The sequence below is a fragment of the Vitis riparia genome, chromosome 15 (assembly GCF_004353265.1).
Source record: "Vitis riparia cultivar Riparia Gloire de Montpellier isolate 1030 chromosome 15, EGFV_Vit.rip_1.0, whole genome shotgun sequence".
NCBI classification, from domain to species: Eukaryota; Viridiplantae; Streptophyta; class Magnoliopsida; order Vitales; family Vitaceae; genus Vitis; species Vitis riparia.
Window position 1 is genome coordinate 13,208,088 of NC_048445.1, and position 17,915 is coordinate 13,226,002.

The 17,915-nt window shown below is 39.1% G+C and overlaps 1 protein-coding gene across 1 annotated transcript in view; it reads right to left on the minus strand.

Moving 5' to 3' along the window:
- LOC117931563 (3-hydroxyisobutyryl-CoA hydrolase 1-like) overlaps positions 1–17,915 on the minus strand; it is a 100,957-nt gene that overhangs the window by 79,155 nt on the left and 3,887 nt on the right. The window contains exon 3 of the mRNA XM_034852540.1: positions 7,373–7,441. Coding sequence (XP_034708431.1) covers positions 7,373–7,441 — 69 coding nt within the window. The remainder of the gene's footprint in view (positions 1–7,372; positions 7,442–17,915) is intronic.

Sequence of the window (17,915 nt, forward strand, 5' to 3'; positions counted from 1 at the left end):
AGATCTCCTGTTCCCTCTCTTGATATTTGTTTTGGTGAGTTACTTCGCGAAGAGCAACGCCTTAGTACTCAAGCTATTTTGGAGCAATCTCATGGCAGTTCTGGGACGACAACTGTAGCTTATGCTGCCCAAGGCCGCGGACCACCTATGCATTCTAAAAACTTGCAGTGTTTTTGCTGCAAGGAATATGGGCATATTGCTGCCACTTGCCCTAAGAAGTTTTGTTCTTATTGCAAGAAGAAGGGTCACATTATCAAAGAATGTCGTATTCGCCCCCAGAATCGTCAGGCCCACGCATTTCAGACTTCGGTTATTATCCCTCCTGTAGCAACTTCTGCAACAGACGACTCTCCTTCAGCTGCGTGCTCTATTCCTGCACCTCCTGCACCAGATTACTGCACCCCAGAAATGGTGCAACAGATATTAATTTCAGCATTATCAGCAATGGGGTTTCAAGGTAACAATTCTACTAAACTCTGGTACGTGGACTCGGGGGCCTCTAATCACATGACTAATAATCCACCGCTTTGTGTCATGTTCGGCCCTACGCTGGTCAATCTTCCATTCAGACTGCCAATGGCAGCTCTTTGCCCATAGCTGCTATCGGCGATGCCTCCTCTAAGTTCACTGACGTGTTTCTTGCTCCTCAGCTTTCCACGAATCTTATTTCTGTTGGCCAATTAGTTGATAACAATTGTGCTGTTAATTTTTCTGGTAATGGTTGTGTTGTGCAGGACCAGGTAACGGGGAAGCCGATCGCAAAGGGACCTAAAGTGGGGCGTTTGTTTCCACTATTTTTACCTGTTCCAGATTTTTCTCCACTTTCTTCTATTAAGTCTTTGCTTGTAATAATGTTTCAGATCTTAGTATGGTGTGGCATCGTCGTTTAGGCCATCCCAATACTCAAATCTTATCTCATGTATTGAACTCTGATTTACCTGGTAATAAGGATCGTTATTCTTTATCTCTTGAGTGTGATTCTTGCAAACTTGGTAAAAGTAAAACTCTTCCCTTCCCTTTGCATGCAAGTAGAGCATCTCATTGCTTTGATCTTATCCATAGTGATGTTTGGGGACCTTCCCCGGTTAGTTCACATGAGAAATTTAAATATTATGTGACTTTCATTGATGATCATAGCAGATTTACTTGGGTCTACTTTCTTCGCTCTAAATCTGAGGTCTTTCGTACTTTCACTGAGTTTTTAGCGTATGTTGACAATCAATTTTCTACTTCTATTAAGACATTACGCACAGATTCCGGTGGTGAGTATTTGTCTATTGAGTTTCAAGCATTCTTGGCTTCTAAGGGTATTATTCATCAACGTTCATGTCCCTCTACTCCTCAACAAAATGGAGTTGCCGAACGCAAAAATCGTCATCTTTTAGATGTGGTACGTACTCTCTTGTTAGAATCTTCTGTTCCATCCATGTTTTGGGTAGAGGCTCTAAAAACTGCTACTCACTTGATTAATCGTTTACCTTCTCAAGTCCTACATATGGAGTCTCCCTATTTCCGCTTATTTGCTAAGCAACCTAGTTATGATCACCTTCGTATTTTTGGTTGTGTATGCTTTGTTCATTTACCTCCTCATGAGCGACATAAATTATCTGCTCAATCTGTTCGATGTGCTTTCTTGGGATATAATATGTGTCAAAAGGGATTTGTTTGCTATGATCCTACATTACATCGTACACGTATTTCTAGGAATGTTATTTTCTTTGAAAATCAACATTTCTTTCCTATATCCTCTTCTACTGTGTCATCCTCTTCTACTGTGGTCCTTCCCTCCTTTGAGCAACAGTTCTCAGATCTTCATCCAGTCAGTTCTCGCTTTCAACCAGGTATTGTGTATACGAGACGCTCCCGCCCACAGTCTCTTTCAGTGGCTCACCGATATCTGATCCTACCACGCTCCAGATGCAGTCAGTTGCAGCACCTTCAGTACGTCGCTCTTCTCGAGTGTCTGTACCTCCGAATAGGTATGGATTTCCCTCTTCCAGTTCTGGCAATTCTATTTCAGCCCTTACTGCTGCATTGTCCAAATTTGATATTCCCACATGCTACTCACATGCTGCTAAGCATGATTGTTGGCGACAAGCTATGCAGGAAGAAATTGCCGCTCTAGAGGCCAATCACACTTGGGACATTGAGCCCTGTCCTCCCACTATTGTTCCTCTGGGTTGCAAATGGGTTTACTCAGTCAAGGTCCGATCTGATGGAAGTTTGGATCGTTACAAAGTCGGCTGTTGCACTGGGAATAATCAGGAATATGGTGTCAATTATGAAGAGACCTTTGCTCCTGTGGCTAAATGACTACTGTTCGTACGATTCTAGCTCTTGCTGCTTCCAGTGATTGGCCACTACATCAGATGGATGTAAAAAATGCTTTTCTTCATGGGATCTTAAAGAGTGTATTTATATGAAGCCACCCCCGGGATTGTTTCCCTCTCCGACTTCACATGTGTGTAAGCTTCGTCGCTCTCTTTATGGTCTCAAACAGGCTCCGAGAGCCTGGTTTGATAAATTCCGCACCACTTTATTACAATTTTCATTCAGGCAGAGCAGTATGACACTTCCTTGTTTCTTCGGAAATCAGACATGGGTATTGTTGTTCTTTTGGTTTATGTTGATGATATTGTGATCACTGGTTCCGATTCTGCTTTACTTGGTCAGCTCAAAACTCATCTCTCCGAGTCCTTTCATATGAAAGATCTTGGGTCTCTCACATATTTTCTTGGTCTTGAGGTGCATCATAGTCCCTCTGGTATTTCCCTCAATCAACATAAGTATGCGAGTGACTTGGTGGCTACAGCTGGTCTACAAGGGGCTACTTCTGTTGATACTCCCATGGAATTAAATGTCAAGCTTCGCAAAGAGGAGGGCGACTTACTTGCTGATCCCAGTTTATACAGGAAGTTGGTGGGTAGCCTGTTTATCTCACCATTACTAGACCGGACATTTCTTTTGCTGTACAGCAAGTCAGCCAGTTCCTTCAGACTCCTCGTCATCTCATTTGGCTGTCGTTCGTAGATCATACGCTATGTTCAAGGCACTTCTACTCGTGGCTTGTTCTTCCCTGCAGGCAATTCTACTCGCCTTGCTGCTTATAGTGATGCTGATTGGGCTGGTTGTGCGGATACCCGTCGCTCCATCACTGGTTGGTGTGTGTTCTTAGGTGATGCATTGATATCTTGGAAAAGTAAGAAGCAAGACAGAGTCTCTAAGTTCATCTACAGAATCTGAGTACCGGGCGATGTCTCTTGCTTGTTCTGAAATCATTTGGCTTCGAGATTTGCTTGCGGAGTTAGATTTTTCTGAGACCGATCCTACACCTCTACATGTCGATAATACAGCGCTATTCAGATCACGGCCAATCCTGTCTATCATGAGCGCACAAAGCATATTGAAGTGGACTGTCACTCTATCCGTGAAGCCCTTTGAAGCTCGTGTTATCACTCTTCCACATATTTCCACCGACTTACAAATAGCTGATATCTTCACCAGGCTCTCCCTCGTCATCGACATTGCTTGCTAAGTAGCAAATTGATGCTTGTTGATCAACCTGCATCAATTTGAGGGGGGCTGTCAAAGGACAGCTTTGCTGTCCACACCTTCCTTATTTTAGCCCTTCACACCTTCCTTATTTTAGCCCTCCACACCTTCCATATTTTAGCCCACACTGCTGTCCATACCTTCCTTATTTTAGCCCTCCACACCTTCCTTATTTTAGCCCTCCACACCTTCCATATTTTAGCCCACACTGCTGTCCACACCTTCCTTAATTTAGTCCACCTTCTTTCCTTATTTTAGCCCACAATATTTCCTTATTTCTCCATTGATTATTCTGTACAGTTAGCATATATTATTTGATAGATTATAGTTTACATGTATAGAGCTAGAATCATGCTGTAATTTATTTGTTTTTTATTTGCTTCCATGTAAGCATCCTTGTAAAGTCTATATATAATATACAAACTCAAGGCCAAGGTATTCGGTCATTCACACAATATTTTGACACTGAGACTACTAGTAAAGTATCCTTGCATTATCTGACTTGAGGACCTGAATTTTGGAATTGAATTGATTTTGAACCATAGATTGAAGGTTTGAAAAATGTGCCGACCTCTAACTTTTCTTTCATAAGGAAAACCCATGTTACCCGTGTATGATCATCAACGAATGTCACAAACCATCGAGTGCCAGAAATATTTTTTATCCGTGAGGGCCCCCACACATCACTATGTACTAAAGAGAAAACAATCGAAGGTTTGTATGGGATTTGAGGATATACTGTTCGAGTATGCTTTGCAAATTGACAAATTTCACAATAATAAGATGCTGGATTTTTATTGATAAATAATTTGGGAAATAATTTTACAAGGTAAACAAAGCTACGATGACCAAGACGATAGTGTAACATTATAATCTCACTATCTTTATTGACCTTAGAATTTGACACAGAATTGAAAGACTCTAACAAGCTCTGAGACTGTACGCAACTTGCTTGAGAGACTTGGTTTGAGAATCGGCCACATGGGAGGAGGTAGAGCCCGGAACACAATTCAGCATTGCCAATCATCTTCCCCGATTTCAAGTCCTGAAAAACACACGAGTTTGGATAAAATTTAGTAACACATTGGAGATCACGGGCCAATTTGCTAATGGACAAAAGATTACAATCCAAGTTTGGAACATGGAAGACAGAGTCAAGATACAATTCTTTACTAAGTTTTATGGAACCTGTCCCGGCAATTTTTTACTTTGAACCATCAGCAATATGGATGGATGAATGACCATTACTTGGCTTGTAATTTTGAAGAATGGCAGCATCTCCTGTTATGTGATCAGAAGCACTTGTGTCCACTATTTACAGCTTCATTCCTCCTCGATTAGCAGTGAAGGTTGTCCTAGTAGTACTGCCACTGCCAACTTGGCTTAATAGTTTTTGTAGCATCTCCATCTGCTCTTTGTTGAATGGACTCAGCTCGGGAACAGATGTGCTCTCAGAGTTGGCAGCCATGTGTGCTCTGCCATCTCTGTCAAACCGTGGCTTTGGTTTCCAATCAGCCGGTTTGCATGAAGCTTCCAGCAAGCCTCCTTATAATGGCCTAGTTTCTTACAATAATCACACCAAGGCCTATCCCGTTTCTGACGATCTCCACCACTACTATTAAATGACCGAGCAGCAAGGGCAGAGGCATCCAATGTTGGGACAGGTTGCTCTTGGATCCCATCATCACTTTCTTTCTACTTTCTTCACGCCTAACCTCTGAAAAAGCCTCCCTGAGACTTGGCAGGGGTTTAATGCCCATGATTCAGCCTCTAACATCATCCAATTCCTTATTTAGTCCTAGGAAAAACTTGAACAGTCTCTTTTGTCCACAATCTGCCTGTATGTTGCTGCATCATCCGAACATTTCCATGAGTGAGTCTCGAATAAGTCAAGTTGCTGCCAATACCTTGTGAGTGTGTTGTAATACTGAGTAACTGACTGCTCTCCTTGACGAAAGTCAGGTAGGGCTGATTCAACCTGAAAAAGTTCTGAAGTATTTTCAGAACTTGAGTAAGTTTCTTTGGCCGCATCCCATATGTCCTTTACAGTCCCAAACAACAAGAAATTTCCACCTATGTCATTGTTCATGGAATTGATAGCCATGACATGATCATACTGTTTTCAATCTTCCACTTCCTGAAACCCGGTTCTGTAGTTTTTGGCATGGCTGCTTCTCCAGTGAGGTACTCATCCTTTCCTTTACCGCAAATGAACAGCAACATAGATTGTGACCACTGTAAATAGTTATGGCTATTTAATTTGTGTCCTGTGATGAGAATAGGAGAGGAATCACTGCCACCAAGGTTTGGAATTTCAGAACTGCCCCCTGATTCTGGTGCCGTGACACTAGATACTTGTGATGATGTCATTCCGTATTTTGTCATGGAGATGAGGAAGACAGCCGAATATGGTTGTTGGAAATAGAGAAGAGGAGAAAACCAGAGATACCAGCCTGAGAGACAACCAAATATGGTTGTTGGAAATAGGGAAGAGAAGAAAACCAGAGATACCGGCCTGAGAACAGGGACTAATGGCCAGAATGAGAGATGGCCAGAGAGAGAGATGGTCGGATTGAGAGATGGCCAGAAAGAGAGATGGCCGGATTGAGAGATGGCCAGAGAGGTTTGGCTGGAATGAATGATGACCTGAATAAGAGGCGGCCAGAAGGGATTAGGGTTTCAGAAAACTGGCTCTGATACCATGAAGAATTTCTGAACTCCTTTATTGATTTATTCGGTACACACCATACACATATATATACACAAATGACTGAATAAGAAAATATCTATCTAGCTTGATTCTCTCCTAAAAAATAGGAAACTGAATCCCAAGGAAATATCCTAAATGATCTCTCCTTTTTTATTCCTAAAATACTTTCCTAAATTAAAACCCTAACTTTGAATGCCGAATTTCAACAGTAATTAGTCAACTCTCATACTTAACATATTAAGTGGTTTTTTACTAGTTTTCAGTTTTAAATCATATAAAATTTGTATTATCAAACACAAATAGAAAATGGGACCCACCATTTTTTTTTTTTAGTGTTTGTTTGGTAACCATATGCTCCACTCCTAACACCTGCTGTCATCCCAAGCTTGTAAGCAGAACATTAAGACTTTTCAATAATATTTAAACTTAAGAGAACCACTAAAAAAACTACTGTGATTAGCCCAACCTAGGACAACTTTAGGAATTGATTTTCAATGGCCTGATGCAAGATTTTGCAAATCAAATAAGGGTACACATTGGCTGACATGATGTAAAATTAAGTTCAGACTAACCTTCAGAACAATAGTTCAGCTTGACGCTTGGCCTTACACTAATTGCAATTCAAACTCTTTTGAGTTCAATCCAATTTTTTTTTATAGGTTCTTCTGAGTTCAATCCATTATCTATTTTTTACACTCACAAAAATTACTGATAAAGAGAATAATTACAGGAAAGATGAGGTATCCTTCAAGATGTGTGTGTGAGAGAGAGAGACAGAGAGGACAAAACAAGACCATGCACAAAACATAGAAACAATGTACAACTCAAAGGCGTAAAAAAATCCCCTACAAAGGAAACCCTATGCTTGGCTACATGTTTTGTTGATTGATTTGTGACCTCACTAACTATTCTCCTTCGGTAAATAAAAGCTCACCCTTCTTGTAATGTCAAATCCCTTTTTTGGTTATTGTTCATATTGATTAGAGTTGCAGGGACATTGAACTAGATGCATCTATATCATGCTCAAGTACACACAAGGAGAAAAAAAAGAAAGCATATACAGCCATCAATAGGACAAATCATGAATATTGTGTTTTGTTGGGTAAGTACCTTCAAAATTACCAACTTGACATTACAATCATCCTCATAGGCAACAAAAAGTTCCAAAAGCTTTGATACCTTAAAAAAAAAGGGCAATAAATAGAATTATCAAAATCTCGTTTTAATGAAAAAATATAGTAGCAACTTGGTTACTTTCTGCAGGCTCCCTGACATGCAAAAACCATATATTATAAGGATAATGAATGCCATGACAACATAACAGGAATGAAAGCAGGAAAGTTACACTTCATCATAATTCCATTTAACAAGGAATGCAAGAAATAGTCCTCGAAGTCAAAATTTCCTTCATCCTGATATATTTAAGGTTTTATAGCATGACCTACAATTTTTCCTAGAAAGATTTCTACAAATGATGGTAATGGGCCCAGAATCTTTCTGAGAACTTCTTGTACACCTGTTAATTACAATCATCCACATTGTTCTGCGTAGCATTAGTTTCTTTTAAATTCTCTTTCATTTCTCATTATATCTTTGTATAAAATTAGTTTTACTCCTTTTCAATTCAGTCAGCTGGCTCACAGACACCTATTTTTCAATTAGCTGGCTCACAAATGTCTCTCTCTCTCTCTCTCTCTCTCTCTCTCTTCCATTTCTGACACAAAGATATAACACTGCTAATTATGTCCATTTTCGTGGCTTCCCCCACCCCAACCCATCTTTACCCCACCAATTTTTTGGCACCATCCCATTCTACTAGCAACTACAGGTTCTCAAACACCAACCAATTGCAATACTCACCCACATATCTCCTCCCCTTCCCCCACTCCCACACAAGTAATTTTTGGGTACTGCCCCACCACAATAAAGCCTACTTACTCTATATCTTGTTGGTAGTACTCAAAGCAAATCAAAGGTCATTGGCCAAGTTATCCCCTTGGATAAAACTAGAGCCCCCAATGTCGTTGCTCTGTCCTCAACATGAGACAAAATGTAATTTGGCTCCTGATGGATAGATGGTCTGGGGAATGTACTATGGAAGATTGTTTTTCTTCCGAAAAAAATGCTAGAGTTGCTGAACTTTGAGTGGTGGAAGAGGGGCAAGTAATCGGAAACCCTATTTTGTAAGGGTCTTTAATGATTGGGAGGGGGGGAGGGGGGGTGGTAGCTTTCTTGAGTGTATTCATCCAGTGACTTTACAGGGAGGGGCAATGATAGATTAGTGTGATGAGTGTGAATTGATGCTTTTCCATGAAGCCTTTTTATTCTTCCTTTTTCTTAGAGATCTCAATGCAGTTCCCCACTAAGGAGTGGGAGAGCAACAGTTCCCCTCACAAGGAACTGATGAGGATAGATTAGAGTGGAGGTGTGCAAAGAACTGGTGCTTTTCTAGAAAAAAAAAAAAAAAAAAAAAAAAAAAAAAACCTCCTTATTCTCAAAGATCTCAATAAAATTCCCCACTACTGAGGTGTAGGAAGCTGGATTTCCTCTCAAAGCGTGTTTTTCCTTGCCTAGGAAGAAGTTTGGAAAAAACATTTATGATTGATCAGTTCATAAGAAGGGGTTTGACTTCTGCTAAACAGATGTTTTTTGTGCATGGTTTGAGAGGAGAAGGTGAACCATATTCTCATCAATAATGCTTTGAGAACTTGTACTTTCTTTACTGAAATTTCTGGTTATTCCCAAGGATAGTGAGAAAGTTTCTTTTAGAATGGCAAGGTAAAGGTGTGGCAAAGCAGCATACTAATATGTGGAGGAGAAGCTCCCTTGCCTATTTTGATGCATTTTAGAGGGAGAACAATGACAGAACTTTTAGAGAGGAAGAGGTGCACAACCAGTAGTTGAAAGAGCTCTTCCCAAAAACTTTTTTTGACTGGATCAGGATTACTTAATGTTTTGATCTTTCTGTTTTGTACTTCGTTGAGGGCTTGGATCAGAGCTATAGTGCACAGCTCTTTATTTATTTCCTTCCTTCCATTTTTTTTCTTTGCCATTAGGTTCTCTCTCGATAATTTCTGCATAATTGGGTGGTGGCTGCCTATTTTTAGGTACTTTTTTTACATTTTTCTTTTGCCTATCCAAAAAGAAAAAAGAGGGGAAAAAAAAAAGGAAACTGCTCAAGTCTCTTAAATAATAATAATAATTAAATTGTTCAAATCTTTTACCTGATTACTTTCTTCAAATGCATATTCCTTATGCATTGTCTGGGAGGAATGCATCCTCCACTATCTTTCTTTAAAAGTCCATTCACATCCCTGTCCATGAAACTCTCTCTCACAAGGGCATTACTTGAGTTAGTTAATCCACATTTATGCTATAAAGAGGGTAGGAAGATATTATCTCTTTAAGTCTATAATGATATTAACATTTGCACCATTATTAGCCCAAGAGCATTATATAGGACAAATATACAGGAATTGGAACAAGATGAGTGAATATATAAGCTTGAATCTTGTCCAAGCCACCATTTCTCATGTTTTCCATGATTTCTTGTCATACCCGGTTTTTGGTGGGAAATGGGACAAAAATCCATTTTTAGGAAGACTTGTGGTGAGGGAATCAACCTTTGGCTTCACTATTTCTAAGTCTTTATAAAGTTTCATCAATTCAAATTCCCTATTTCATCCATCCTAGGACTCTTTTCCCCTCTTACTTGGAACTTTAACTTTTGGCAAAACCTCACTGATTCAAAGATAGAGGATCTTGAAAAACTCATGTCCATTCTAAATAGTGTTAACCTATCACTGTCATCATCATATGTGAGAGCTCGGTCATTGTCACCTTCAAACTCATTTTTGGTCAAATCTTTCTTCCTAACCTTATCTAATCAATCAACTTTAGTTTTCTTCTCTCCTATTAATTTCATATGGAAATCAAAAACCCCATCAAAGATTAAGGCATTTGCTTAGTTAGTAGCCAACAAGAAGGTTAATGTCAATGACTTGCTTTAGATGAGAAGCGTTTTCAAAGCTCTTAGTTAGGATTGATGCAATGTATGTATGAGCAATGAAGAATCAATAGATCACCTTTATTTATAATTTCCAACAACTTTGGAGTTATGGCATAAGCTTTCCAAGCTAGATAGCTCAGATTTAGTTCCACTTAGAGGTGTCAATGACATGTTGACCATTTCTTTTAGGGGATTAGGGAAAATTGCTTATTTTACATGGATTTGGACAGTAGGGTAGGAAAAAAAATGTAAGGATCTTTGAGGACAAGTGAAGGACTTCCAAAACATTATGGAACCTAATCTATTTCTATTCATCTTTTTAAGCCTCTACTACTACAACTTTCGAAGGCATTCCTCTCGATTTTATTAGACCTGATTGAATTTCGATATGTAGATAAAAAGGATTAACATAGTTATTAGAAGAATAAGCCAAGAAATCGGACATTATTTTTCTCCATATATATCTGATTTCTCCTACCATACTTTTCCTTTCTTGTAAAAGCTGACCCATGATTCTTGTACCAAGAATTTGGGTAAATTCCATATAGGAACCTTAGGTAAATTTCCATATAGGATTCTTGTAATAAGATTGCTTGATTTTAGGGATTTTTTTTTATAAGTAGCCTAATTTAGGAGATCTTATTCTTTGTATATATGTATTGTAAATCCAAATGCAAAAATACATGAGAGATTTTTTTCATCATGGTATCAAAGCTAGAAGTACCAAGATCCATACAGCCTTCATTGCTCGATCACATACAACCTTCATTGTTGTAGCTTGTTCCCTTTTTTAATCAGCCTTGGTTGTTGGTTCCTTAGTTCCCATTATAATTCCCTCAAGGTCATCTCTTGTTTACTCCAAAAAAAAAAAAAAAAAACTAGAAACCTTGTTGCTCTTTTCCCTAAAATGTATGAAACAGTGTGAAAATACACCATCCTCTCAAACAACCCTACCCTTCAATCCCTCCTCTACACTCCAAACCTTATCACTTTTATCTACCCATCATAATGATAGCCTTACACTCCAAATCACCACTCAAAAACTCAATGGCCAGAATTTCCTACAATGGTCTCAATCAGCCAAACTTTTCATTAAAAGTGAAGGGAAGATGGGCTATATCATGGGTGCCAAATCAGAACCCAACTCCAATGATCCACGATATGAATTATGGGATGAGGAAAATTCCATGGTCATGTCTTGGCTACCACACTCCATGCAGTTGGAGATTAGCCAAACATACTTGTTTCTCTCCACCGCCAAAGAGATTTGGGATGCTATCAGTCAAACATATTCCAAGATTGGAATAACAACACAAGTATATGAGTTGAAGTCCCGAATTCATGCTACAAAGCAAGGAAGTTGGTCTGTCACTAAATATTACAATAAATTGCGAAGCCTATGGCTGGAATTAGATCATTACCAGCACATAGAAATGGTAGTTGCTAAAGACACTACTAGATTGAAGAAGATAATGGAGCAAGAGAGAGTATTTGAATTCTTGGTTGGTCTTAATCCCGAATTAGACCAAGTAAGAGTACAAATATTGGGGAAAGAACCTTTTCCATCCATCCAGGAGGTTTATGCCTATGATTGGAGAAGAAAGTCATCGAGTTGTGATGCTAGGAGGATATACTCCAGAAAATTCAGCACTAGCTACTGCTGGAATTTCAAGTCGATGGGATCCAAAGTAGAAGGAAGAACACCAGATGATAAAGATTCACTTTGGTGTAATTATTGTCACAAACCAAGACATACACGTGAATCTTGCTGGAAACCCCATGGCAAGCCTCAATTAGGAAGTAAAGGGGGAAGCAATAGAGGAGGAAAACCTGTCACAAGATCTGGACAGGCGCATCAAGCTGCCACCATTGATATCTCATGAAAATATCCCTACCACTGAACAAGAACCGATTTTACTCAGCAAGGAGCAATATGAAAAGCTGAAAATGCTTCTTAACCAACTTGATACATGTGCTGAAATTCCCACTGCAAAAATTGCCTCAAGCTCTTTCGTCCAAACAGGTAATATTGAAGCTTTAAGAGCCTCCAAGGATTGTTTATCAAGCATTTGAATCATTGATTCTAGGGATACCAACCACATAACCAGTCACTCCAATTTTTTTTCCAATTATACAACACTTTCAAGTAGGCCAAAAGTGAAGGTTGCTAATAGCACTTTTTCTTCCATAATTGGTCAAGGCATAGCCTCCATCACTCCATCTTTGGCCTTGCAAAATGTGTTACACGTTCCAAACTTGTCTTGTAATCTCGTCTATTTGTAAAATCACTAAAGATTTGAATTGCTTTGTAACATTTACCCTTCTATTGTGTTTTTCTGGACAGATAACGGGGAGGATGATTGGGCATGGTGAGAGGAAAGGTGGACTCTACTACTTCAATACACATTGGAAGATTTGTGATTCTACCCCACAAGCTCTTATTACCACCAACAATACCTCAAAAGTTGATCAATATGGCTATGGCACAAACGGTTGGGACACCCACCTTTCTTTGTCTTGGAAAAAATGTTTCCCACATTGTTGGGCAAAACTAAATCCCGTGATTTTCATTGTGAGGTTTGTGAGCTTGCAAACACCATCATGTGCCCTTTCCAATAAGAAATAAATAAGAAACATCTCCTTTTAGTTTAATACATACTGATGTTAGGGGACCCTTTAGAATTCCAAACATTTCGGGTTCTAGATGGTTTGTTACCTTCATTGATGACTGCACTCGTACCACTTGGGTTTATCTCCTAAAATCCAAATCGAAAGTTAATTTCATTTTCCCGACATTCCACAAATTCATTTGTACCCAATTTAGCACCAAAATCCATACCTTAAGGTCAGATAATGGGAAGGAATACTTCAACCATAATCTTGTCACCTATCTCCAAAGTGAAGGTATTATGCATCAATCTTCATGCATAGATACCCCACAACAAAATGGGGTAGAAGAGAGAAAAAACAGACGTCTCTTGGAAGTTTCTAGGTCTTTACTTTTTCAAATGAGTGTTCCAAAAACATATTGGGGGGAAGCCGTTTTGACTGCTACATTTTTGATGTATCGAATATCTTCTCAAGTCTTAGACTTTAAATCCCATGTTGATGTACTTTCAAAGTTTTTTCCCAGCTTTAATGGTATTGGGACACTTCCTCCAAAAATATTTGAGTGTGTATCTTTCATTCACATTTCCAAACAATCTAGAGACAAACTTGACCCAAGAGCTCTTAGGTGTTCTTCCTTGGATATTCTTCCAATCAAAAGGGATATAAGTGCTACCATCCACCCACAAAAAGGTCATATAACACCATGGATGTTACCCTTCTTTGAGAGTCAACCACATTTCATACACACTTATCTTCAGGGGGAGATTGGAGGAATGGAAGATAAGTTGTCAGGAATTTTTCCTAGGAACGGTGAGATTGGTGGGGGTGTCCTTCCACAACCAGTTAATGTGCCAAATGTCTCTACCTCAAACACATCAAGTTCCCCTACTGTCCAAGATATTTCAGCCCCAGAATTTTCAGATTCTGCACTAACACTCCCTGTTGTTCCAAATGTTCCAGCCTTGGATTCATCTAATGAATCAGCTAGTGAACATAAGAATTTAACAAACTCCCAACGAAGAGCTAATTGTAGAAAATTTGCCCACTGAAATTCCAGCCAATGAAGATTCAGCTCAAAGATAGGGAATACATGCTGCCAGCAAACACCTCCAAACTAAAAGTGCATTCAAGGGAGACAAATTCTGGATGCAGTTCTTATAGCCAATGAGATCGTGGACGAGAAAAAGCGATCAGGGGAGGAGGGAGTTGTGTTCAAGATAGACTTTGAAAAGGCTTATGACCATGTGAAATGGGATTTCTTAGATCACGTGTTGGAGAAAAAGGGTTTTAGTTCTAAATGGAGGAGTTGGATGAGAGGTTGTCTGTCGTCGGTCTCTTATGCTATTCTAGTAAACAGTAATGCTAAAGGATGGTCAAGGCAGCTAGAGGTTTAAGACCAAGGTGACCTTTATCCCTTTCCTATTCATATTGTTGTAGATGTGTTGAGTAGAATGTTGTTGAAAGCTGAGGAAAGAAATTTGTTGGAGGGTTCAAGGTAGGCAGAAATGATGTAGGGTGACCCATCAGCAATTGCAGATGATACTATCCTATTTGCTACCCTCAAGAGGAAGAATTGCAAACTCTTAAGAGTTTTTGTTAGTGTTTGGCAAATCTATGGGCTTAAGGTCAGTCTTGACAAAGTAATTTTTTTGGCATCAACCTTGATCAGAATCATCTTTCTAGGTTAGCGTTGTTGCTTGACTGCAGGCTTCAGATTGGCCATTCTTTATCTAGGTCTTCCTTGGGAGGAACCCACTGCTTGTGGATTCTGGGATCCAATGATTGAGAGAATTTTTAGGAGATTAGACGGATGGCAAAAGGCTTACTTATCTTTTGGTGGTAAGATAATCTCAACCTTGCCTTTCCCATATCCTAGCTACTTCCTTTCTTTGTTTAAGATTCCAGCTTCAGTGGCTGCAAAATCGAGAGGATGCAAGGAACTTTCTATGGTCCGGGTTGGGAAGGTAAAGAGATATCTTGTTAAGTGGGAAGCTGTGTGCAAGCCAAGGGTTATAGGGGGTTTGGGGGTTGGGAAGATTCCTTTAAGGAATCGTGCTCTTCTAGGGAAATGGTTGTGGAGGTTCCCTAGGGAGAGTACATCTCTTTGGCATCAGGTCATTCTTAGCATATACGGGAACACTCAAATGGTTGGGATGCCAATACTATAGTTGATGGTCACCGCTGTCTTGGAAGGCCATGCACAAGGCTTTCAGGACTTTTCCAAGTATACTCGGTTTATCGTAGGAGATGGGGAAAGAATTCTTTTTGGGAAGATTTGTGGTGGGGGACCAACTTTAAAAGACAATATCAAGACTATTTCGAGTAGTAATGGATAAAATATTCCAATTCTTCAATCTTTGGTTCGTCTCGCCTCTTCATGGAACTTTAATTTCCGCCGTAATTACCGATTCTGAGATAGAAGATCTAGAACGCTCATGCACTCTCTAGATTGTATGAACTTATCACTTCCGCTTCAGACGCGAGATCATGGTCTTATGTTTTCAGGTTTGTTCACAGTCAATTTTTTTACGCCCTGTCCAAATGCCTGATTCATCTCCATTTTTCCCCACTAGTTTGTTTGGAATCTCAAGTCCTTTCAAAGTTAAGGCCTTTGTCTGGCTTGTGGCATAAGAAGGTGATACCAATGATTGCTAATTGAGGAGACCCCACAAGCTATTAGCCTGACATATGTAATTGTGTATGGAAAGGAGATCAGCAGATTCTCTTCCTCCATTGTTCGTGCGTTGGGGTTGTGGACAGACTTTTTCAGCTGCCAAATGGATTGGGTTCTCCGAAAAGCATTTCAGACATGATGTCATCATTACAAGGATTTGGCAGTCCAAGAGAGGGGTAATTCTATGGCAACGCAGTATAGCGTTAATTGGGTTGTGTGGCGGGAAGAAATGCTAGGATATTTGAGACAGGCTAGGAATTCAGGGAATCTTTGGGATTCCTTCATTCTTGCGTCCTTTTGGCGTTTGTTCAGCGGGTTTTAAGGGACCCTTTAACGTATTACAACTCGATTGGCTATCAATGTGTAGTTCCAATAGTTCCAATGGGACGGCCTAGTGTATTGTTATTTTTTCATGTTGTTTAGTTTTTTTGGAGGGAGGATTCCTCATCCTCCTTGTGTACTTCTTTTTCTATCAATATATTCCTGCGTGGTTTCCTATCAAAAAAAAATATATAGTTGAGCTTCCCAAAGGGAAGAAAACAGTAGGATGTAAGTGGATTTTCACAATTAAATACAAGGCTGTTGGGACAATAGAGAGGTATAAGGCTAGATTGGTAGTTAAGGGACTTACCAAAACTTATGGCATTGACTACCAAGAGACCTTTGCACTGATGGCAAAAATGAACACTATTCGTATTCTACTGTCTTAAAAACTGTTAAATGTGATTGGCCTTTGCAGCAATTTGATGTGAAGAATGCTTTTTTACAATGGCAACTTAGAAGAAGAGGTATACATGGACACTCCACCGAGGTTTGGTGACAAGGCTTGGAAGAACAAAGTTTGCAAGCTTAAGAAGTCTCTTTACGGACTTAAACAATCTCCAAGAGCATGGTTTGGGAGATTTACAAAATCAACGATAAGAATAAACTACCATCAAAGCAGAGACACACATTGTTTTAAACATAACTCTTTAGTAGTTGACTGTCTTGTAGTTTATGTGGATGATTATTGTACAGGATGAGAGTGGGAATTCAAGACTAAACTTGTTTGTCTAATGAATCTGAGATCAAGGATTAGGAAGTCTAAATATTTGCTCAGATTGAAGTGCACATTCAAAAGGGGAATATTTATTCCAATAGAAAATATTCCTCGATTTGCTAAGGGAGCAAGGATGCTAGGATGCAAACAGCAAAGAGTCTGATTGAGCAAAATCATAAATTAGAGGAAAATGAGGATGATATGGTAGACGCAGCTCTATCAAAGATTGATGGGAAAATTAATTTATTTATCTCAACTCGACCAGACATTGCATATGTTGTAGGTGTGGTAAGCCCATTCACGCATTCACACTGAATCTCACATGGAGGCAATATATAAATCCTTCGTTACTTAAAGTCTACACAAGCAGGGAATCTTATTTCAAAGACATGAATATGGAATTGGAAGCTTACAGTGATGCTGATTGGGCTGAATAATTGTCGATAGAAGGTCAACTTTCTAGATATTGTACTTTTTAGGAGGAATCTAGTTACTTGGAGAAGTAAAAGCACCAGTGGTGGTAATCTAGCAAGAAGCTAAGTTTAGGCCATAGCCAAGGGATTTGTGACTACTCTGGATAAAGACATTCTTACTGCCTTGGCATCACTTTAAAGAACCCATGAGGTTATATTGTGATAACAGCTATATATATTATCTACTCATTCATCATGATGAACCATCATATGGGATAGATCGGCATTCATCAAGAAACTTGGTATTAGGCTGATTTGCACTCCGTATGTCCCTCTTCTAAAAATTGGCAGATTTCTAAAAGGGCAACCAAGTTCCAACTTTTATACAATCTTAGACAGCTGGGATTGCAAATATTTTCGCACCACTTGAGGGGAGTGTTAGAAGAATAGCCAAGAAATCAGCAATTATTTTTCTCCATATATCTAATTTCCCTACATATTTTTCCTTTCTTGTAAGTTGACCCATGATTTTGTACCAAGAATTTGGTAATCATATAGGACCTTAGATAAATTTCATATAGGATCTTGCAATAGATTGCTTGATTTGAGATTTTTTTTAATTAGTAGCCTATTTAGGAGATCTCATTCTTTGTATATATGTATTGTAAATTAGAATGTAAAGATATATGGGAGATTTCTTTCATCAATAGTAATGTCAAGACATTTTGATGTCTTTTAGATCATTTTTCTTTCCTCTGTTTTGATCAGGTTTTATACTTTGGGAAGGATTTCTCATCCTTCTCTTTTTACTCATTTAATGAAAATGTCAATTGTTTTTTTATTATAAATAAATAAATAAGTTGCTTGGTTACATGTTTATAACACTCTTGTAGATTATATGCAGGGTA